Genomic DNA, 24,372 nt, shown 5'->3' on the forward strand with positions numbered 1-24,372 from the left:
ATGTAGACAGTGTGCTGAGGCCCAGATGGCCCAGTCACAATGGCAGTGCAGGGCAGCCTTTGATGGGTGTGAGTGATTGATTTCAGGCTTGACTGCCTCTGATAGAGTCACCTCAGGAGGTGCCTGGCAACCACGGGCCCACGCCAGAGCTTTTCGGAGAGGAACAAGATGGGGGCTGAAATTCAGTGGATGCCCAGCAGCTTCATTGGCGTCCCCATAGAAGTCCAAAACACTCTGGGTACTTACAACCACTGGAATTGGATAGATTTTGCCATTGGCTTCAGTTTTCAATGGCAAAAAGGGTTTACTGTAGAGTAATTGGTCATTCAATAAGGCACAGCATGTCACTCTCAACACAAAACATCTCAACACAAGATGTCTATTTTCAATAGATTTTTCTTTCACACTTGAACTTGTCTTTGCAAAGACCAAGATGTTGCCTCATATATAACATTAATAACAAGCCATATGAATTAAGGAAGACATTCGCTTTCCGGAGTAAACATGCTTTCAGAGCAACATTTTATATTCTAGAGGCAATATTTGCCTTAGTGTTCTACGACCGACTGAAACGTACAGTAATTTGCACGGCATGACAATATCGAGTGCTTTCTGAAATGAAATACGTTTGTCAACTCGGGGTGGCATTTTCTGCGCCACCACTATGCCACTGCCGACGTCGCCAGGCTTGTCGGACGAGAGGGCGCCGTGTTCCTTGAGTCACATTTGCCCTGGAGTCATCCTTGCAAACACACCGCGCAGCTGACATTATCTGACAGCCCTACACGATTCGACAATCAATTAACCCTCTTTCACCAAACAAGACCTCCTGATCCCAAAGTCCCTACGCGACCCAAGTCAGCTCTAAAACGTCATAACCCGAGGTTAAACTGTTACCGACACCCCTGTAACATGTCACTTTAAAATATGATCAGTCCGTGACTTATTGTTGCGGTTATTACAAGTCTACAGGTCTTAGAACTGCAATTATGTTTAGCATTTCTAATCACACGATTAAGTAGCAGGCCGCATTCACCATGGCGATCACATTACAATGGTAGCTAGCCTACTACAATATTTATCACGGTAAGGACATCAAGAATCGGGCAAGTACAGCTTGCAAATTCAAAGAAAAATAAGCTCAATTGAATAATCAACATTTTAAATATCACTGCTGTTTCTTCTCCTCCTGTTCCCTTTCTTCTATCTTCCGTTACCGCATTTAATTGCGAGTTTATTTATGAAGCATAGTCGAGGCCATGCATAATTGACCGGTTCGTTCTACGAGCGTTTATGAAATTGTCTAATCAGATAACAAATGTTATTTATTTAGGTGTAAATTTGAATGCGTCTTGCCAGTGCTCCGAGACTGTTTGAGGAAATTGATTTGCCTAACTGTGTTCCCCCAGATATTGAGCGGGAATGGAATTCAGTGAGGGCAGAGGACACTGAGTTGTAGCTGCCACTCTTACGTTCACACCGACGCCGATGTTAACACAGTACTAGAGAAGTCTCAGTAATGAGCTTGCCGAACAACAATGATTGACCCCAGCCTGCAGTTCATGCTGGTTAAATAAGAGAAATAAACCAATCAAGGAAATATAAAGAACTCGGTTCTGGATGTGGAAATGGTATGTATTTTGCATGGTTTGTATTGGATCAATCAAATAGAATAGAATAGTTGTCTCTTTCACGAAATAATTTCATTGTTGCCAAGATACTGTTGAATAGTAAAATAAATTTGAAGTATGTTTTGGATCATAGGTCAGCAGTCATGACCCAGATAATGAGAGAGTGACAGAGGGCAGCGACAGAGACAGAAAGAGTATCATCAGAGCAGAAGCAGGACAGACCCAAACCCTCATATATCTCAGTGGAGACAGTGGGGCGGGTAGCGAGGTGAGCGAGAGGGCAGGGCAGTTCTGCCCGCCTGGGGAGTTTGGCATGTGCCCTCCCTGGGCCTCCTGTGGACCTGGGGTCAAAGTAAATAAAGGGGCGAAGTCGACCGCTCCCCCACCCCGCTCCATAGACTCTAAAGCCCAGTCACGGGGCTCATCCTGTCTGTAGCCAAGTGGCCACGCCCTCACGCCCCATCCACTTTACGCCATTCCTAGTTTGTCCTGGCCCATGTCCAGACATGAGGTGTCAGTTCCCTCCCTCACAACTTTATAACTGAAAATGAACACAAAATGAGTGATGTACTGTGTGACGTCCATACAGGAGATGCAGTTTGTTCGCTAGTTAGGGGAGTAGATCTCCAAATGCACAAATACGTTTGTGCAGGCTTGAGCCCACACAAATAATTTGGAGGAAAAAAACACACATTCACAAACACACACAGTGGTAATGAAAGCCAGAGCTGTATTTCACTGAAGACATGGGCAGGGCAGAAATGTATAAGCTGTTATGAAATAACGAGTTGTCCTGGACAAAGGTGCTCAAATTTCCCCTCTGGTTTGGAAGGTGGCAAAAATGTTACGGACAATAAAAACACAATGGGTAGCAATGGACCTTGCTGGGCTCAGAACAAGAACCACATGATTTGCAAGGTGATGAGAGAGACAAGCAACATAATAAAAAAAATGTTTAACTCTCCCCTCCAGACTAAGCTCGTTTCAGGGCTTACAATGTGTTCCACCAACAATCTCCGAATGGTTCCAGTTCGTCAGTGGTCTGCCACGTTGACCAAATAGCAACTGGGGTGTACTCTACACCTCCAATGATCCTCCCACCCCCTGCTTTTTTGTTGTTGCCCAAATTCATTTTCACCAGTTTACAGCAAATATCAATTAACCCATTGCGGTCAACCAACACAACGGTGTTGTCTGGAAAATGAACAGCATGTTGGCGCAGGGCTACTCTGCACTAATGGCAGACCGCGTGGACACATGGAGCCCCTCTCCCCCCTCTCCCTCCTCCTCCATCTCTCCATCGCTCCATCCCTCCCGCTGTAGGAATTCCCAACCCTCTCTGCAGGTAGTCGGCCAGCCCAGACCAGCAGAACATGTGTTTTTCCTCCCCTGGTTGGGTCAGAGTGGGGTCGTTCATTCATTCCCAGTGATATAGTGGCTCAGCTTGGCTGCAGCCTGCTTATCGGGAGGCTGCCCCCTCGCAACAGATGATGAATTCCACCCAGCCGATAGATAGGGGAAGTTTGCGTGTGTGTTTCTGTGTCTGTTTGTGTGTGTTAGAGATAAAGAGAGAGTGGGAACGAGAGAGACGTTGACAGAGAGGGATACCGAGACCCCCTCCAATGCTTCCAGACGCATCTCATCTCAAGTCGCTTTGCAACTCAATCGGTGACATGTGTGATTTTAAGAGAGGTTCTAGTGTTTTTTTCTTTCTTTCCCATCCAAAGATATTCTCAGGGATGGCTTTGAACTTTGTCCACAAAGTTATGAATTTCCTTCGAAACACAGAGGAACTCGGGATGGGGTTAGGGTTAGTGTCTGTCGGTACACACCGCATATCCTGGTCTCAAGGTGTTTTTTTTGTATTGAGGAGAGATACTTTTAACCCCGCTGTTTCCAGTAGTTGTTTTCTTTGTTACAGAGAACACATCAAGATAATATTGGCACAATGTATTAACAGAGAACTTTCCTAAACATGAAGTAGTATTGGTGTAACTTACATGAACATAGCGCTACCGTTCATTTCTACTTCAGTTTAAAATTATTGCAGAATTTAAAAAAAACACAGTACTGATTAACATTATACCAGAGTTAAAATAACTTTAAAAAGTCATGTTGACATGGAGTTAACAGTGGTTCATGGAAGTCAAAGATAGTTGAATGGAATAATTTGACTATGAGACTGAGAAGGTTGCACACATATTCTTGCCTAATATCTAACTTGATTTTAAACTTCAAGTACCATTCAAATACGAGAGATTAATTTCCCTAAAAGCTCCGTGAGTAGAATAGAGAATAAAAGAGAGAATAAAATGGTAAATGGACTACAATTTAAATTGCGCTTTTTTGTTCCTTAGCGGCACCCAAAGCATTTTACATATTTGCCTCTTATTCACCCATTCACACACACTGATGGCGACAAAGCTGGCCTGCCCATCAACTTGGGGTTCAGTGTCTTGCTAAGGGGCACTTCGACACATGGACAGTAGGAGTTGCGGATTGAACCACCAACCTTGCGATTATTGGATGACCCTCTCTACCCACTACCCTTTCTTAATTAAAAAAGAGCATCAAACTGATTTTTCCGTATGTCCTTTTTCCTATTCCTTAAATCCTCTTACATTCCCTGACCATACAGTATCATAAAAAGGTATCTCGAGGTATCTGTTTGTCTCTGAGGAGAGCAGCATTAGAAAATTAGAAACCTCCATAAGCTCTCTCATTGATCTGATAAGGTGGGCTGTGCATAGTAGACTCCCACCCCATCCTTGCAAAAGCGATAAGGCTAAGCAGCAATGGGAGATGCCTACCTTGCTCAATATGTTCAGTATGATAAACAGCAGTAGGCATGTGTCGGGACCGTGTTCAGTGTGTTGACTGTGGGCAGAGATGCAAGGGAACCTAGACACCTAGGGGCCCAAAGGGGTTTGCAGCTGAAACCTCAACACATAAATATCTCCACTCTTCACTCCACCTTAACAGCTCTAGTGCTGAGGAGACTTTGTGTAGACACAGTACAAGGCCAACCACTGGCCCAAGTCTCCATTATCAGTTGTCCAACAATGGCATTTTACACCGAGACAGAGTCTGAAGCACTTTAAGCTGAGATGGGTGTATGAGAAAGAGAGGGAGAGAAAAAAACCTGCCTTTCCTGTGACAGTCTCTACTTAGTGTTTATCAGGCGCTACGGTGGCCATGACACCGGCGCTGAGTAAGAATCCCCGCGGGGGGTATCCTCTTGGCCCCTACTGCCAGCGTGTGGGCACTGGCGGGAGCTGAAAAGGCGAGACGAGAGATTAAGGAGGCAAGAAGCCCCCGCGCGTCTGCATGCCCCCTTCCCACAGCCCCCCCCCATCTTCCCACCCCACCCCCATCCCTCCACCCCACCAACCCCCACCACCCCAATTTTTCCTTATTACTACGAGTGAGCATGGAAAAGAGACATACAAAATAAAAAAATAACATAGTGGTACATACTAATGGACTGAACCAACCACCCCTCTTCCCCTCCTCATCTTCCTTTCCATCCTCATCACAAAGCCCAGTAAAAAAAAGAAAGCACTCACCAAAAATCTGCTCCCTGGCGCACTACTCAGGGGCAATAGTGTACGGTCAATGATATGGTGTCCTTTATGATAGGGACGAGGGCTTTTTGGGGGGAGTTTGGGGGACATCTTCCCAGACATGGTTGAAATGTGAGATAATAGTCGCAAGGGCAGGTTTTTGTGCATTGGTAAAGGCTGGTGGAGAGGGTTTGATAAAGAGCAGCGCAGTGCCTTATGGGGACTCAGTGTATCCGGCACCACACTGGGAAAAGTGTATTTATCTACTTAATAGCAGGTGTCTGATTGAACATGACTATGATTACAGTAAGATTACAGTAAGTTGTTCCTTCTCTTTCCTCCCCTCCTCTTCCTCCTCCTCCTCTCTTTGTCCTCCTCTTCCTCCTCACCATCCCCATCAACCCTACTGCTATTTGCGAGTCTTTTATTAGAACTTAGGAGCCATTTTTTTGTATTCTGATTTAGCAGACGTCTGATAATGGTAGATGAATATGTCAGATAAATGCCTGTAAATGCTATCTATGTAATCTATGCAAATCATTGCAATTATGTCATACTGCAGGACAGATTTGTGACTGTGTTGAGGGTGGGAGAGGTGTTAATGTATTATACATGCTTTCCAATTGACTAACTTTACCAATGTAGGGTTGGTGCAACTCTAACTCTAACAACTTCCTGACATAAAAATATTATAACTCTTAGCTGACCATAAACATCTTTTGAATTTACAATTAAATTGTAGGAAATGCAAGGAAAGAAGAAGGGACTGCAGATAAGGCAGCAAGGCCCTTCAGGTGTCTCCTGCTCCACTGCTGTGTAAATGAGCTCCAATTAAACAGGCGGCCCCTGGCTCCGGGTCTCCCCCCAGCCCCCCCTCAGCCTCCCCCCTTCCTCCCCAAGCCCCGCAGCGTCCGTCCCCAGCCCCCTCATCCCCCTCAACCCCTCGCTGCTCACCGTAAGGCCCGCCCCATGGCTCCTGCAGCTGCTCGCTCAGGCTCCCACTCTCCGTTTTTCACTCACACTGCGTGACCTGCAGGCCTGCTTAACACTGCTGTGTGTGACTGTGTGTTTGCGTGTGTGTATGTGTGTGTGTGCATCCCTGCAGCAGCTCAGCTTACTGTCAACTCAGTAGATAAGTGACAGCGTGGTGGAAATGCTGCAACCTAGAGTCTGGTTGATTTGTGTATATTGGAATAATTGCTCTCAAGTTGAGATTTCATTTCACAGTGAAATTCTTGATTTCTTCACAGTTGAGGGCTGGTACTTTAGGGCTATATCATACAGGTCGGATTTAAATGTCCATTCCCAAGATGCTAGTGTGTTTTCCGTTTATATTGTAACGCTCAATGTCAGAACCATTTGAAAACATTGAGGAAACACAACATTGGCAGTTTGCAAACATCGTCTGAATGCTGCAAGGCTTTTGCCCATGCATCAGCTGGGGTCCGTAACCAGCGGGTGATTCAGCCAATTAGACGAGACGATGATTTAGGTGTCCAGATTGGGAGAGCCACCATTGGCTGCAGGCCAGGACACTGGGGTTACCACCCCTGAACCTCTGCAAGCCTTGCCATGGGATCGTTAATGACCACAGAGAGAGAGAGACAGAGAGGAGAGAGGGGTTCTTCACAGTATCTCTTGCCCATTTTGATAAGTCAGCTTGCACACAGCGTGGATATGAAATGTGTGTATTCACTGTGGATTTTCTTTGATTTCCAATAGTTGTACAGTTGGAACAAAACTTTCAGTTCCATTCAGTGTTATGTAGTGCTATAGTTTATGTTTCAGTCATGCCACTTGAGTCATTAACATGAATCATGTGGCACGAACTGTCAGTCCAGTTTGTGCCACACTCGACTTGGGCCAAGACTACCTATTTTTCGGAAAATAAGCCGCGGTTTCTATAAGCCGTACCCCACCAGAATGGGAGCTTTGTGTTTGTAAATCTGAGTATAAACCGCACTGGAATATATGCCGCACTTGATGCGGGAACAATGATACCAAGCAATGGACGAGTAAAGGCGATTTTACAGCATGTCATTGTGTAACACACTTCAAAAACGAAAGTAAGTGCGTAATGTATGTTTTCTATTGCCCGGGAATTGACTAATATTTAAATAGCATTCACGAAAAAAGTGTTTCTACTGTTGTTTTGTTATAAAAACGTGTTATAAGCTGCATCGAAATATAAGCTGCACCACCACAAGAACTATTTTAAATTGGGGTATAAACCACGGCTTTATTTCCCAAAAATACGGTAGGCTTGCCTGTCAAGCATTAAAAGTGGAAAATTTAGCTTTTTTTTTTTCCTCTTTTGTAAAAGGAACCACAAAGTAGTTGGCGCCATTGTTTAGAAGGAAGTCAGTCTACGTGGATCTCTGCTTGGTGTCAGAAATCTTGCTCGGAGAGCCACCAATTGTTTCGACCCTCCAATGAGGAAAGCACAATTACCTTTTCTTGTCGAAGCACTCTAGTTCCTGTCAGCAACCTCTCATGCATAATACATACCTGACATTCTGTTACCGTTACCTGACGCTTGTAACCAGTCACACTGTAAAAGGTGTTTGTCTGCACCCCTGCCACTCTAAATGTTAGATATTAAAAATTAATGGCCATGATTAAGATACTTTAAAAACGGCAAATGGTATATTTAAATATTAAGTCACATGTAATTAAGCAGGGAGAAATATTCATCCCTGTAGTTAGGGGCAATTATAACAATTTCCATCAAGGGATTTCTCAGCTTGACTTTTGTTCCGAGCTATAGTGATTAACATTATAGTTAATTGAAGTCATTTCCCTGAGTCTTGGGGTAGATCTCTTTGGTCATAGGCTAAGTCTTGAGTGAGTCTTGAATCCTAATGGCTGTTTTTCTCCTTTGGATTCTCCCAGTGACTGTATTTAATTGTCTGTGCTGGTGTTTCCCCCAGGTGTCTGAGGACTGGGTCTCAGTGCCTTGCTAGAGTCAGGGGGCCAGTGGACAGTCAGGAGACAGCAACATGGTGGGGGGTATGGGTAGGGTGCAGAACATAGGTTAGCATCCACTTCCTCGAGTCACACAGAGAAAGAGAGAATGTCCAGACACTGGCTTCAGGGTTGGCTGATTTCCAGTTGTTATCTCGTTTAATCTCCACATGCCTTCTTTTTTTCTTCCTCCGTATTCATCAGTAACCAACTGTCCCTTGTAGGTAGGCTATTAAAAAGCCAGTGTTGACCAAGCCATAATATGTAAAGATACGACAATTATCCTGTGCCAGTGATTGTAATATAATTGCAGTTTTTGGCTTTAATGCTTCTTAGTGTGCTTCATTTTAAAGAAAGGAATTGTTAAACAAAACAAAATTTCAGGTCTTTAGGCAAGAACATGACAAGCGCACAGGGCAGCATATTGAAATCAATTTCACAGGAACTTTGGTATGTGACTCTCATCAGATTGTAATTGTGAACTGCCAGTATTTCAGTCGAATTTGGTTAGAAATTAGATTCTGAGAGAGTGGAAAACGTGTTTACTGTAGGTAACTGCAGTGACAGAGTTTTTTTGTTTAAATGACAAAATGTTGGTGCATTTCTGAGTCTTTTTGGACCTTAACCCTGCTTACCTTAACCATGCTGAGCCTCTAGTCTATCTCGAGTTGCATGTTCTCAGGTCACCCCCCCTCAATACTGCACTACAGTGTCAGACTGACAGAGAGTGTATTACCAGGACATAACCACCCCTCCCCCGCATAAGACTTCGAGCCCTGTAACATTCCTTAAGCGTTGAGATGCTTGGGCTACAGACTAGCACTAAAACAGTGAATGTTTTGGGATGACAACATGTTGCAACTTCAAAACAAATTAAGATTGCGCAACACTTTCAAAGTGTTATGCTAAATTGTATGGGCACTGTATAATCCTTTCTCATGTCAACCAGCAATGAAAGAACGTCAACGTATGCTGTCAATTTGTTACACTAATACGTGCATTACTGTACACAGCAACAGGGACCCTCATGGACTGTGGCCCTACATGTACACAAGTCTTACTAAATTGGTTTAGTCAGACCCAAATCTGTCTCAGTGTAACTAATATGCCTGCATTCTGTTACGAGTGACATGGGTTCTTATGGAGAGCGCCATGACCCGTTTGAAAGATGGACGCCAAGCCGCAAGTCTGAACCCAGCAGTTGTCCTCTCGCTGAATGTTATTACAGAGGGAGGCAAGGTCAGATTGCAAAGACGATGATACATGGGAGGCGATTTTTGAAAATAAGTAAGTTCTCTTTTTTTCGGTGCCGCGTCGCATATTGACCTTGGCATTTCTGACAATGGCATCCATCACGCACATGAAACGTTTCCAACGGGCTGGAGCGGTCCAACACCGCAGCCAAGCGAATCAGATTAAGGAATAACAGCGGTTAGATGGATGTCTGACGTCAAGCGGCAGAGGGATCAACCTCCTCTCCTCCGTCGTTCTTCCTGCGTTCTGCTTCCTCCTCCCTCCCTCCACTGCTTGATGAGTTCATGTTTCGCCTCTCCGAATGGCTCCTGGATTATTCGTGTTTTGGGGTCGATAGCACAGCGTTAACGTAGCTAATGCACCGGAGCATTGAGAGTGTGTCGATTGAATCAAACTTCACTCTTACTAATGGACTGTCCATCAAAGTTTGGCCGGGGTCCAAAATAGAGTTGTGTTTGTATAGACAACTTTTGTTTCTCTGACTGGTACATCATATAGCCTAGTTTTCCAATCAACTTTTAAAAAAGGGATTCGATTTGTTGAACTCATTTCAAATGTCTTTGTTGTATTTTTACAGCCATTCCTGGTTTGTCATCCTAATCCAATGTGAACAACAACTTATTGCACCATAAAGATAATAAAGGGGAATCTGCCAGATCAGCTTGAGAGCTCCACTAAAGGCTTTGTACCAGGCGCCAGAGTGGAAAAAGACATTAACACTACACCCTCTGTGTGTAGTGTGTGGTGTGTGTGTGTGTGTGTGTGTTTAGGAGAAGAAGTGCTCTGAAGTACTCAGTTGGGAGCATCCAGTCAGTGACCCCTGTCTTTCCAACTGTGTGGAGAGGAGTCTTCAGTGTGTGTGAGAGGGAAGCACAACACACAGCGAACAGAGGAGCATTGTGCCAGACCCAGCTTTCTCTCTCTGTCTGTCAGTGCCCCAGGTCCACACTCGGAGCACAGTGGAGACATGCTCTTGCTCACGTAGCATGCCCTGAGGGGAAGCCCCAAACCGCACCGGCCTTTGCTCCGACACAGAAACACACAGGGCAAGGTTGTAGCCTCACTGTGGCTGTCCTACCACTCAGAGTTCAACATATCTACCACAGAGCTATGGGCCAGTGGAGAGCACAAGCATGAGATTTGGCCTGTAGTTAAAGTTACCTTGCTAATTCCTCATCAAAGATAAACAATAATTCATTTTAAGAGTAAGTATTTTTTTTCTACAATTCTTTGTAGTTTTTTTCCCTCAAATATTTAATGTTCTATGTCTATTTTGTGTTGACAAAACAACACAAAGAAACAACACAAATAAATAATGAAAACACTAAATTAGAGGACCAATCAATTTTGTTTGAAATAAAATGTATATAAAATGTAAACATATATAAAATCCATGTTTTGACCAAGCAAGCTAAGGATATTTTTTGAATAATAAAATGATTTAGAAACACATTTATTTTGCTTAATTTTGTATACAAACTGTACTCAATGGTAAAATAATTAGAAACAAAAAGTATTGTGTTTTTCTCTGTCTAATTTTGTAAACTTTTCTATTCCTTTTCCAATTGTTAAATTGTTCCCATTTTTTCATTTTACAATAAAACATTTCTTCAATGTTTTTAAATCTATAATAATAAACCCACATAACTGCATAATGTCATTGCACACAAACAAAAACCTATCCATGAATTATCTGAATTTATGTTGCAAACTTTTACATATTTCTGTGAAATCTCAAAAAACTAAATCGTCATTACACATTTCAGAATTCCAATCTATTTTCTTTAGCCTGGAGAAGACACCAACACACAAAAAACACAATTCAGCAAAATTAGAATTTTATTCAAAATAAATGAATACAGTACATTCTGTACAGCTAGAGAAATTGTGGAAGGAAATAACAAAACCACTCAAATTCTAGTAAATGTGTGTTCATGTGTTATTTAGATAAACTATAATGCAATCAGTAAATAATGTATGTGCACAGTACAGTTTCGAAATATGAACGCAAATCCAAAATGCACATTAATTTCTAAAGTAAAATTATGAAGCTTTTTTATTGTTGCTGAAATACTCTTTTTATTTTTCAACCAATTCCCCCATAATCACTCTATAATCATGTAAAACCACATTGTGAAAAGTCATATTTTATCTTCTTTTGTCTTTTCTTTTATCAGTCTCAGCATGTTAGTGTTTTCCACAATCAAGTTTTATGGTGGAGCGACGGGACACCGAGTCCAGCGGGACGCTCTGGAGAGAGGTGAGCCCCAGGTGCTGTAGACCCCTCATGCTATTATCGCCCCGCCGTTGAGGTTTTAAAGTTCTATTTTACCCCTTGCACACACATGCTCATCTTAAAGACCCGCCGTCGAGTGGCACGGTAACAGCTTCATCTTACGATGTGCATGTGCCGCAGATTGTTTCACACAAACGTGTTTCCCAGGCTTCATCCTTACTATCAATGTGGAGACTGCCTCCTCCTCGTGCACCACAAAACATGGAGGAGTCATTTTGTGTTGCGGCAGCTATAGCCAAGCCCTCTCTCTGGCGCAGAGGCCTCAAACTAAAATGGAGAAGGGATTTCATTTTTGGGCAGAAGGAGGAGGGGAAGGGTAAGGAGTAGGGCTGTGAGCAGAATTGACTTTCTCCTCAAACATGAGCTTGCAGCACCCTCTACCTGCCAGAGGGTGAACTGTATGTCGGCCTCCCTACCCCCCACCCCTCCTCTTCTCTGTGATCATCTGGGAGCCAGGCCTTGCCCAAGCCCTCCAGAATGTTTTACAGAAGCCATGAAAGGGAAGGCTTCTTTAAAGGCTTCATCAACTGTGACCAACCACCGTCAGCAGTAACCCATGTTATACAGGCCACAGTTATGACACCCTCAAAGGGTTGCCCCACGAGGAGGCAGGCGACTGGGAGGGGGTGGGGGCTGGGGGGTAAGGGGGTAAGAGGGGATGGGGGTGGACTCAGGCCTTCAGAAGTTCCCACCTTCCCTTGAACCACGTCCGTGCACCCTCGGCGGGAGGTGGACAGGGCCAGCTTTGAAAAATAACACCTTTGTGATTCCCCCAGTGTTTGGGGATGGAGTGTGGTCTGCAGATGGCTCATCCGGACACTCTCTCTTTCTCTCTCTTTAGATGGCAAGGAGGCAGTCCCTTGCTAAAAACACATGGAGAGAGAAAAGTCTAGGACGAGTGAGAGCGAGAGAAAAGGGACTTAATAATGCTTTGGATCATCCTCCATCATTGTCCTGTAGGTTCAAACTTGCTGCTGTTTTATGTCAAGTGATATATAAAAAATTCTGATTGTGTTTGATTAGGCTACAGTTCAGCAAAGGTGTACATAGCCTGCTTGTACAGGGGTGGTACATTTTTACCATTCAACATTCACAAAAACATGTGTTTTCATCACAAGATACAAACATCCATATCGGAGATAATGGCCCAACAGTATTGCAGAATTCCTCTTAAACCAATGGACCCAGCAAAAAAGTAAGATTTATCTTACCTAATTTATTTCTTGCTAATGCAATATCTCAAGTCAGACACAGAATGTCAAACAAGTACAATATGCAGAGTTCCTTACAAACCAGACAGACTACATTATCCAATTATCCACCTCACTGTACATTAAAACCAACACTCAATCAGTTTGAATCGACTATTTTACATAAGAGGCAGAGTTATATTCAAAACCACCACCCTTTATAACGATCACATGTGCCTTGCATGTAGCCTAACTAATGGTCATGAGGGAAAACCAAGATGCAGACTAAGAAATGAATAGCCAGAGAGCCTACATTGGGTTTGTACAAGGGAGAGAATAAATCATTACTGGCCCAGCGATGGTGACAGAGTTTTTCCTCTTCGTCTGGAAGAAGAAAACAGTGCTGAACTTCTAACCCCGGATTCTGAAAATCATTTTTAGCTGCAGTTGACAGTTGGTAACCGGCGCTTGACAGCAAACTCCTGATGCCTGGTGACACCTTCCTGTGGCACTGCGGGGTATCCCCCCACCCCCCACCCCCAATAATTCAGCCCACTCTGCGAAGGTGATCGGCTGTTGTCCTCTTTCTTTACCCCTCTCTTCCCTTTTTATCTTCATACTACCCCCCACAAACTATTTGGCAGTTGCTGAGAAGTTTGAAGGGAATTTTGATATTTTCCACCTCATTTACTGCTGCCCCCTCCTTTTTTTCGGGTTGTCTGCATGCTATCAAGCTGAACCGGTCTGGCTTCTGCCATATGGTACTGGTAATGTATGGTCCTAGTCTTCATGAGTTTATTGACGTACCCGCTAATCTGGTAAATGGTTGCGGTAGTGAAGGAGAATCAAGATTATAAAAAATTTACCACCTAACATAATTTTACCTTATTTACAATTCTGATGGTCATTCTCCAAATGAACAACTTAAGATCACAAACTACACTCAATTAAAAAATTATTTAAAAAAATACCTGGTTAGCAGTTTTTGCAATGACTACTGCTGTACTCAGAAACAGCTGAAACATTTTCAGCTTGGCTCCGGGAGAACAAAATATGGTGACTCGTGGAAGGCTTGTCTCGCTTCCCAAAACAGCTGTGGTAGACCTTTTGTGTTTTTCCAAGGGCCTGTTGGCCCCTGGTCTATTCAGGGCTTTCTCATCACATCTCACTCACTTCTCACTCCCAGTGTTCCTTCTCACAGGCCATAAATTAACCGGAGGTGATTAGGGGGGGGGGGGGTATTAAAGGGGGTGGGGGTTGGCGAGAGAAAAACATCACTCAGGACCTAATTTTCAGCCTGCATTAACACATATTTCGCTATGACAATGCTAGGAGAGGAGACTGGGGCGCGTTGCAGGCGGGCGGAGCGAAGGAACCAAACTAGAGTTGTACCAAGGTGACGTTTTACAATGAAGCGTTCACAGGCTTATTCACTGGGGGGCTCGAGGTGGCTGTTGATACTATATATGTTATTTTAATGAGTGTCACTGCCAACAGTGGTTAATGTGGCACTGCTCCGGGCTTAAGGTGTGTGCGTGTGTGTGTGGAGGGGTGTGTGTGGGGGGGTGGCTGTGTGTGTGTGTGTGTGTGGGGGGGGGTGGGCGTGGAGTAGGTGATGACAATATAGCTGTTCCAGCTGCACTTGGACGTCTCATCCGCACCCTTGGTACTGTAAACTTGTCAAAAGCAAAGACTGCTCCACTTAATGGAAACAAGTACAGGAGTACCCTGTATATGATGGGTTTCCATGTGATTAGATAACCAGGAACATTCTCATGTCATGCACCATCAATTTCTTTTCCCCCTGTGTTTAGATATCAGCCAGACTGATATCTCATTCGTATTCTCCTATTCAGTCATCAAAAATCATATTGTGATGGACACAAGGCAATTCAGTAGGGCTCCCATCCCGGACACAGCAGCACGTACTGTGACAATGACTTAATGACATGAATAGAGAAGAATAATGTGCAGTTCAAAGGCTTGCAAAGAGTGTATTCCACATCGTTATCCCTTTGTGATATATAGAAAGATCAAATAAATGAAATATTACCCATCACATACGGTATCTATTCAGCGATATTACAAAACTTGCATTGAAAATGGTTAAATGGACTCTTTGCATGCGCCTGTGTATGGAACCATATGGATGTATCTCAGTCTCCTCATTGCATACATGTTTCTCTTGACATCAATAATGCCTCGGTATCCAGTGGCGTTTGGACGACATCCAAAACAATTATAAAGTTGCCGTGGAAACGGAAATCTGAGGCCCGGTGCCAGGGTGAGGCATACTGTCTCCGCTCAGATAACCGCATGGAAAGTCACACCAAACAAAGCGCATGACAGGGGAGCCAAATTACAGAAAGAGAGCAAGAAAAAAATTGAGACAGAGAAAAATTGCGGAAAGAAGAAAGAGAGAAAAGAAAGAGATGAAACCAGAGAGAAAGAAAGAGATCACAACTTCACACTGCATATGTGTTTAAAAAGCAAGGCCTGTAATATTTTCTCAGGCAAACAACATCTACACTATAAATACACTACTGTAGGGATGTCTATTTCTGGCTACAGTAAGTGTGAGTTAGGGTCAGTGTGTGAGGAAGCTTTTGTGTGTGTGTGTATGTGCACGCTCATCTCATGAACATTAGATTGGATAGGTAACACCCAAGCCCTCAGAGAAGGGCAAGAGCAATGTTGGACGGAGTAATGTATTGTAAGCCTATGCTAAGCTAATGAACAGGAAGGTGAAAGCAGGGTAATGGAGGCATTTTTACATTTATCTTTGAGCTCCTCATTATGTGCCGGGCATGACAACCTCGTTAGGAGTGCACAAAAGATTACCCATGCGGGTAAAGAGCAGTACCTTCATGTAAAACACACATACACAGACAAACTCATGTACAAGTACAGTAGTATAGTCATACCGTGCATACAAAAACACAAAAATGCTCACAAAAATGTTACAGTACAGTGTCTGTGTAAGTGCATATTACAAACACTGTGCATACACACACACACACATAAGACAAGACAAGAAAGACAATCTGAAGGGGTTTATTAGCCATTTGTAACAAGTACAATCACAGTACATTGGCGTTTTTGGTCCTCAGTAATTTTTACAAGCGCCTTTACATGGTTCTAAATCTTAATCTAAAGCTATATAATTGCTTCAAACATTTTCTTAACAAATATTATTATTAACAATATATCATAAATAAATAACATTACATGATCCTCTAAAACCTATATGAAATCTGACATATGCCTGAAAATGTCCTTACTTGAGGAGTAAGTAGATCTGTGTCGATTAGTGTTTTATTTCAATACATCAAGTTTCTTTTCACACACACACTGACAGTGATATGGCTATACTTATATATGAAGGTTAAGGAATATTAAAGTAAGATATTGAAGAGAAAGAGAAGTAGTGAGAAAGTATGTGTGATTGTCTGCTCATATCTCTGTCTATTTATACATTCATGTGCCCAATTCTGTGTCTTAGTCAAGGACTTATTAAGAAATTGTTTGCTGAAATATTGAACTATTGAGTCCTGAATTGGTCCTTTACTAAAATATAGCTCAACACTGCACCCTTGTTGTAAAACTGTTGAACTGCATGGTAAAAAATACTTGGAAAATAGGTGCCCTTTCCTCGAACAGTTACATCCATCCAAGTCAATTATATAGATTTTAAAGGATTTGGCCTCTGTATTGCACTGATCAGTGTAAACCTGTTACCTGCTATTGAATGCTAAAGAAAGCCAAATCTATTAGAGTCAGACTGTTATACACAACTTAGTACAAAACAATGTCTAGTATTTGTCTAAATGACAATGTGCTCCTAATAGTGTACAGTATCATGCAGTGTATGCAAAATAACATGTTAAGATCTACTTACATTTATTCATTTAGCAGACGCTTTTATCCAAAGCGACTTACAAGAAAGTATTTGGAAATAGAACACACTATATATAGCCTACATATGCAATAACAACACAAACACTTAATTCACTACCACTTAAGGGATTGCACTGTTTAAAACATGTGCATTCTATACAGTCTGCACTCTGTGGCTTTTACACACTGTCTTCTGCTTCCTGCAATTATCTGGTGATGGTCTCGGACCTGAAGCTCAACAATAAACTGTAGGCTTTAAAATGAAATATGTTTCTATATTGGCCTTTCTAATTGCGTTGAGTTTGGGTTATATTTGGGTACTGGACAATAAAATTGCAATTAGAATGCAATCGATGTCTACCAGATCACTCATTTAGCTGTTCACATTCTCATTAGTTTTCACTTCTGTGTTGTCCCACCTCAGCTATTTAAGGCAAGCGGATCTGGATTCAGGGAATGGAGATACTATAAAGTAGGACGTTCCCCAAGTTTTACCAAACAATGGGCAAAGGAACAAAGTGTATTCTTTGAATGGGATTTATGGGATTCCAGCAAAACATTTCGCAGTCAAGAGGGTGGAGAGCACGGTCACACGACTCAAATATAGTCACCTTCTACGGTAGTACAGAGCATGCGCTGTAATGTAAAGACAAGTACTTCCTGATATTCATAGCCTAGCTTAGCCACTGGCTGAGAGAGGTGGGAAACACAACGTCGACCAATGAAATTGAAGATTCATTACAGAGCTCTCGAGGTGGACCGCTATATTTTACACGCGGATACAGTATATTGGTGAGTTATCGACTCGATCAATATTAGCTGCGTATTAGGCCTAAATTAAGTATTTCTGTGATGCACTGGTTCATGAAGTTAAAATGTTATTCATGTTATAAACAACTCCTATTGCAGACGCATCAGTCATTGCTTGAGACTAAGACAAACTGAGAACTCCAGAATTAATTGAGTCATAATAAAAATGACAGAAGCAGTGGTACTTCATGATTGTGTAACGCTCCAATAGTGCCATCCTAAAACGTGGAAAACTATCTTGTGCTATATAGTTCCTTGACATAAGCCATACCATGGGCCTTTGTGGTTGGGAAATAATGCTGGCGCCCTAAGAGGATTGCGATTTGTTGTTTGCTTCCATTTGAAGCTCAGTACCTCCGTTCTAACAAAGTAGGACTTAGCTACATGAAGTGAGATAGAATTTGTATTTGCTATAGCTAACGCTGCATAGCTTTCCTTTCAAATGTAGCCTGAATAGCCTATTGAACGTAGTTAAATTATATTTAGAAATATACATGGAAAATAACCACCGAGTGACCTTCATAAGAGAGCAGATATAGGCTACTCTTTAGCTCGTTCATATTGATTTATTTATTTCTTTTTGAGAGTAATTGGGTCAAGTTAGCAGAAGATGGCGCTGAATCACTCTTTACGATTTTTTGGGTCAATTATAATGATGCTGTAATGAATCATTGACCTAAGGTAACGTCACACTCTCAGAGGAATAATGAATATGTACGAAGTGTCCAACCACAGCATGCCAAACTGTCCGCCAGGATTGGAATATCTCACACAAGTATGTACAGTTTTATCATTTGATCATATTCTTACTATCAATTACAAGACAAAAACTCTTTTTATTTTGTAATGTTCTCTGTTCTCTTTTCATGTATTATCTAGGTCGACCAGCTACTCATAAAACAGAAAGTGGAAATTATTGAAGGTGAGTTCTTCATTTAGTTGTTAAAAAATCCACCAGCCCTGGTGGATTTGCTGGTGCTTCTGATTGGCTGGTAGGTGTCATTTAACGAGACAGCTCTCAACTCTGCAGAAAACTTCCCTCCACATGCCTGCACATCGTCCATAAATGGTATATAGCGGGACAAATGATCCCTTACTTCTCACTGTATGAAATTCAAGGTGTGACATGTGAGCGTGTGAACTGGTTGAAATGCGTGTCTCACGGTGAATGCGTGAGACTTGAGAGCCCTGTGTATATGTGTGTACTTGCACTGCCCACCTGCTTATCCATGTATGGCTGATGTGTTCAACGTGTGTTTATCTACACAGCCCTAGTCGGCTTCGAGAGCAACAACAAGTACGAGGTCCGTAACGCCATGGGCCAGAACGTGTTCTACGCCGTTGAGGAAAACGACTGTCTGAGTCGCCAGTGCTGCGGACCCCTGCGCTCCTTTACCATCCGTGTCCTCGACAACTTTGGAGAAGAAATCATCACGGTCAGCAGGCCCCTCAAGTGCATGTCTTGCTTTTTCCCCTGCTGTCTACAAGAGGTGAGCTGGGAATACAAAAATGGAGTACTGAGATCACACCAAGGTTTTCTTGCCATCTTTTCTCCTCTTGATATGATACTTACAGTGCTTCAAATATTTTTCCCAGTTTATATTGTTTCCATTTATGGAAGACACCCTAAACACAAGTCCAGACCTAAGAAGCACTATAATGGAGATTTAAATCTTCATTAGACCAAGGCTATGCATCATGGGTTTACAGAAAACCGACCCACATTTATTTACAAGACTTCACACTATACAATAGCTCAGTCATTGGGCTGATATTACCCTATAACCCAAGTTTTGTCTATATTCTATCCTGTCTTTGTTTATTTCTAATAGTTTATTTTACAACTTTTTTCCTCACTTATTTATTTCTACACCCAAACCCCACTAACGCCACTGTCACCATAAACCAACCCCCCAATCCCACTCTCAGTTGGAGGTGCAGGCTCCACCAGGAAACACAGTGGGCTACATCCTCCAACAGTGGCATCCCTTCTCTCCCAAGTTCATTGTGGAGAATGAACACAGAGAGCCCGTACTGAAGATCCATGGGCCTTTCTGTGGCTGGAGCTGCCTCCCAGATGTTGACTTTGAGGTAAACTCTATCCAAACATGGCAAACCCCTAATGATATTTGTGAAAACAAAGTATGTTAGGTTTCTACGATCCGGCCCTCTGGATATTTTTACAAGGTAGGACCCTCCCAGTTCTCATTTTGGAAAAGGAAATATGCTCCACATTTAAGGGGATGGTGGCTATACTGTTTGAAAGGTCATCCTTTGGGGTATGTGTCTGTGTGGTACACTGTGCATCGTTCATCAGTTTTTATTGAGTTCGCTATGAAGGTTGGTTGGGTCAGGGATACAGGGCCCCACTAACTGAGGTAGGTGGACAGCTGAAACAGTATATGACAGTAGTAAACTCCTCCCAAGTAGCTTTGACAGGTGAAGCTTTGATTTGCATTTATTGTTACTACATTTACATTACATTTATGCATTTAGCAGACACTTTTATCCAAAGCGACTTCCAAGAGAGAGCTTTACAAAAGTGCATAGGTCACTGAACATAACAACGAGATAGCCCCTATCATTGTGGGTAACCAAACATGAAGCATACATTGTGAAAACCAAATAAGTCCCAAAGGGAAGACAATTAAACAGCATAAACCTCGAAAGCGCAAGAGTGTACCTGTGGAAAAAGCAAGCAACACTAATATATTTCACAGCGAGTACAATCATTTAAAGTCCCGTACTGTACTCCCGGAACAAGTGCGTCTTGAGCCTTTTCTTGAAGGTGGGGAGACAGTCAGTGTCTCTGATGGAGGTGGGGAGTTGATTCCACCATTGGGGGGCCAGACAGGAGAAGAGCTTGTTTTGGGACCGGGCGCTCTTGAGCGGCGGGACCACCAGACGGTTGTCAGAAGAAGACCGTAGGTGGCGGGTGGGGGTGTAAGACATAAGAAGTCAGAACATACTCACCTGTTATCATATATCCAATCAAGATTGTGATTTTGTGGATCATGAAAGAAAAAAATTGTAGTTATATCTCCAATTTAATATATTTTAAATTGTAGTTGTACCTTTTGCCTTATTCTACTATTTTCTATGAAGTTTGGTTTATTTCTTGCAGATTTTGACCATGGATGAGGTCAGTAAGATTGGGAAGATCAGTAAACAGTGGACAGGTCTTCTCCGTGAGATGTTTACTGACACTGATAACTTTGGAATCCAGTTTCCCATGGACCTGGACGTGAAGATGAAGGCTGTGATGATCGGAGCCTGTTTCCTTATCGTAAGTATTTTACATTCAATCAAATTAGTGCAACCCTTTTTACATGCAATGTCACAAAGAGGTTTACAGATGACCATAAATAAGACTACCCTATACTAACGAAGACAAACACAACTTTACTTCGCATTTCATTAATTTCACTCATTGTCATCCATTGACATTTCTTAGCTCATGAAAATCTGTGTTTGTGAATCATCATAATCCAGGCCTTTGTCTTTTTTGTGGTAAATTTCACAAGCTTGGATTGCAAAATAGCTGTTGGGCTACAATATATTTTTTTTTCAATAATGATTTTTTGTTCACAACTTGTCTCTAGGATTTCATGTTCTTTGAAAGCTCTAACAACAACTAGGGGCATTTGAAGATCCACAGCCACCGTATCAACACTACCAGAAGTCACACCATCCGATTGATCAGCACCAGGACATAGGATTCTCTGTGACGTGACATGAACATTTTTAATTATACGTACCTCAGACGGAGTATGTATTGTAACTTTAAGAGAGCACAGCTGAATGTAACTTCTAGTTAACTAATAATAGTGATAGCATCTCAGGTTGGATCACACAATATGAGTTCAAGAGTGGGGGTACACAATGAGGGGATCTAGATGCGGAATGTGTGGTTATCTTTGCGTGAGTGTGTGTTGGGGGGGGTGGGGGGGTATGCCCACGTTTGTATGTGTTTATATGTGCGTGTATATTGTGGTTGTGTTGCCTCTTAGAACCAAGAGCCCTCAGTCCTATAAAAGGTTCAATTGTACCAACCCTATACCGCATAATGTGTCAAAACTGCCTCCCATAAACAAAACTGGAAAGGTAAACAGAAATGGGTGTGGTGAGGATTTTTACTACCAAAATTATATGTAAAGTTAAGAAACAAACATGATATATTTTTTGTTGAGAAAATAGATGTTTACAGTAACTTTATTTTTTGTTGGTATTAAAAATCATTTGTATGGTGTTTCGTTGAACAATTTGGTTTCTAGGCTTGATGTTGTTTATTTTTTTTATTTTTTTTTTCATATTTAATAAACTGACCAAACTGTTTTAATATTAAGGTTAATATGGGATGATTTTTTTTCTTTTACCTGAAAAGTCTTTATGTTATTTATATTCAAATAGGAGCATGTTTTATAACAGTGTGTAATTTTGTCAATGTTTCTTTTACCTTACACAAGAGGGCATGAGCTAGCCATCTTGTATCGTGCTATCTATATTTCTATCCCATTTGCTAAATTGTAGGCTAAATGAACACACAGTACATATGATGACATCTCAATATCAGTGTCTCTGTTGTGTATTTGGTCATAGACTCAGGTTTCCCTGTAAATGCTTTAGAAACATGCCATTTCAACCTCAAAACACTGTAGTCCAAGCCTGTTGCAATTGATGATACACTAATTGTAGGGATGCACTGTTTGATAATGATTTGTTATGTATTAAAACACATTTTCATCAGAATATTTAATGCAATGTGCTGACACGTCATGTCAGCTTGAGGAAAAATGACTCACAAGTTTTACAAATTCAATAAATTATCCTTTAGCTGGCTTGCGCTCTGAGAACATAATTGGGAATATCACTTTTTTTCCATGGCAACAGGATATGGATTCCTGTAACAACAACATTCTCTTATCAAAGCCAACTTGAGTGTTTATCACATTACTATTTCAAGAATGGGAAAAGGAAGTAGGCTTGTTCTCTCGGAAATAACATTGACTTCAAGATATATACAGGTCTGAGGGAAGATGTCTGCCGAGATTGTAGTTGATGATAGTTGTTTTGAGTTGTACAGAGTTACAGTAATGCTAATCAAAATCATCAGTAGGTGTATACCCCCTCCGTCGACTGGTATGGTAATCTCACGCCAAACTTTTGATAAAACTTGAGAGCCCTGTTTATAGGAAACTAAAATTACGCAAACGGTCTCCCTGTGTTTGTTCTAGTGCATTAGTTCATCACACTGTAATTTTGACTTTGTGCCGCTAGAAGGCAATCTGGCTATCACTGGTGAGGGACAGCATGAATTTGAAGTGTAATAATTATTCAGGCAAATCCAATACATCTAATCAGTTAAGACTTTATACACAATTATTGGTGGTTTTGCATATAAGTTTCACATCAACAGATGTTTTGAAATATAGGAAATTAATAGTGCATATAGTACACAGCTGAGGAACTAGATGTTCCTGCCTCTATCCCTCCAAGGTCATTGGAGGTCATTGACCTGGCTTTGCATTGCACTGGTGTTCTTGAGACTCCAGACCAACATACACTGACAGCAGCCGTTGCTAAATTCTCGCACGCTGTTCTAGACGTAGTGATTTCTGGGAGAGGTTGAGTTTCTCCATGAATCTTTTATTTGTTCTGCCTATATCACATTTACATTTATGCATTTAGCAGACGCTTTTATCCAAAGCGACTTCCAAAAGAGAGTTTTACAAAAGTGCATAGGTCACTGATCATAACAACGAGATACCCCCAACATCGCGGGTCGCCAAAACATGAAGCATACATTGTGAAAACGAAATAAGTTCCAAAGGGAAGAACCATAAGAGCATGTAGTTGAACAAGTTACAATTAAACAATTTAACAACATGAACCTCAAACATGCAAGGGTGTACCTGTGAAAAAAAAAAAAAGCAAGCAGCAAAAATATGACACAGCAAAGTACAATAGTTTTAAGTCAGTTACAACTAACCAACAAGAGCAACAAGACTCTCAATAAGAGTCATTGTGATCCTGAAACATCAGGTCCAGCCAATCATTCCTAAGTGCCGTTGTACTCCCGGAACAAGTGCGTCTTGAGCCTATTCTTGAAGGTGGGGAGACAGTCAGTGTCTCTGACGGAGGTGAGGAGTTGATTCCACCATTGGGGGGCCAGACAGGAGAAGAACTTCTCAATGAACTTCTATCTCAGCCTCATGAAGTTAATGAGCCTCATGTCTTAATCTCTGCAACATTAACCACTTATTTTCAACTGGCATCTGAGTGGTTGTAGGCAAGATGGTTACGACTTACTTGTAATCATCCCATATTTCAGTGTCTGTTGCACACAAACTGTTTAAATGATTGACTAATTTGCTATGTTCGAGTTATGAATGTGTTTATTTGTTTACTCAAATAAAGTGGTCTAACTTAGTTACAATGGAGTTGACCTTTAAGATCAGTTAAGGGTTAATGTTTCATTGGCCAAGGCTTTTGACCTTTAATGCTCTTTGACCCTGGATGTGCTCTCTTGATTTTTGTGTGCTCAAGTCCTTTCAGACGGTTTCTTGTATCCGATTTCAAATTTTCATTAGAATGTTCCAAAGAGTATGGTTGGGAAATTGGGAGACATAACTGCAGTTTGGGTAGAGCGATTGGAGCAATACTACCACACCAACATTTCTAGCACAACCCTCGGCACAGAGATAAACAAAGCAGACCTAGCACAGACACAGTGCACATTTTGTCTTTAAAATCTTATGAATGTGGGG

General features: G+C 41.9%; 2 protein-coding genes across 3 annotated transcripts in view; one reads left to right on the forward strand and one right to left on the reverse strand.

Moving 5' to 3' along the window:
• cpb1 (carboxypeptidase B1 (tissue)) overlaps nucleotides 1–24,372 on the reverse strand; it is a 490,881-nt gene that overhangs the window by 291,656 nt on the left and 174,853 nt on the right. The gene's annotated exons all lie outside the window — the stretch shown is intronic.
• si:ch73-206p6.1 (phospholipid scramblase 2) lies at nucleotides 17,464–22,428 on the forward strand. Of its 2 annotated transcripts, XM_062480192.1 has the most exons (7): nucleotides 17,464–17,587; nucleotides 18,287–18,380; nucleotides 18,485–18,527; nucleotides 18,875–19,095; nucleotides 19,535–19,696; nucleotides 20,730–20,891; nucleotides 21,208–22,428. In XM_062480192.1, exons 2-7 carry the CDS (start codon nucleotides 18,312–18,314, stop codon nucleotides 21,241–21,243), a joined length of 693 nt encoding a protein of 230 aa, XP_062336176.1. In that variant the 5' UTR covers nucleotides 17,464–17,587; nucleotides 18,287–18,311; the 3' UTR covers nucleotides 21,244–22,428. The 2 variants fall into 2 exon arrangements, with proteins under 2 accessions (XP_062336176.1, XP_062336177.1); XM_062480193.1 differs by lacking the exon at nucleotides 17,464–17,587 and having other exon boundaries at nucleotides 17,614–18,380.

Source organism: Osmerus eperlanus, chromosome 15 (assembly GCF_963692335.1).
Source record: "Osmerus eperlanus chromosome 15, fOsmEpe2.1, whole genome shotgun sequence".
In the NCBI taxonomy this organism is placed as follows: domain Eukaryota; kingdom Metazoa; phylum Chordata; class Actinopteri; order Osmeriformes; family Osmeridae; genus Osmerus; species Osmerus eperlanus.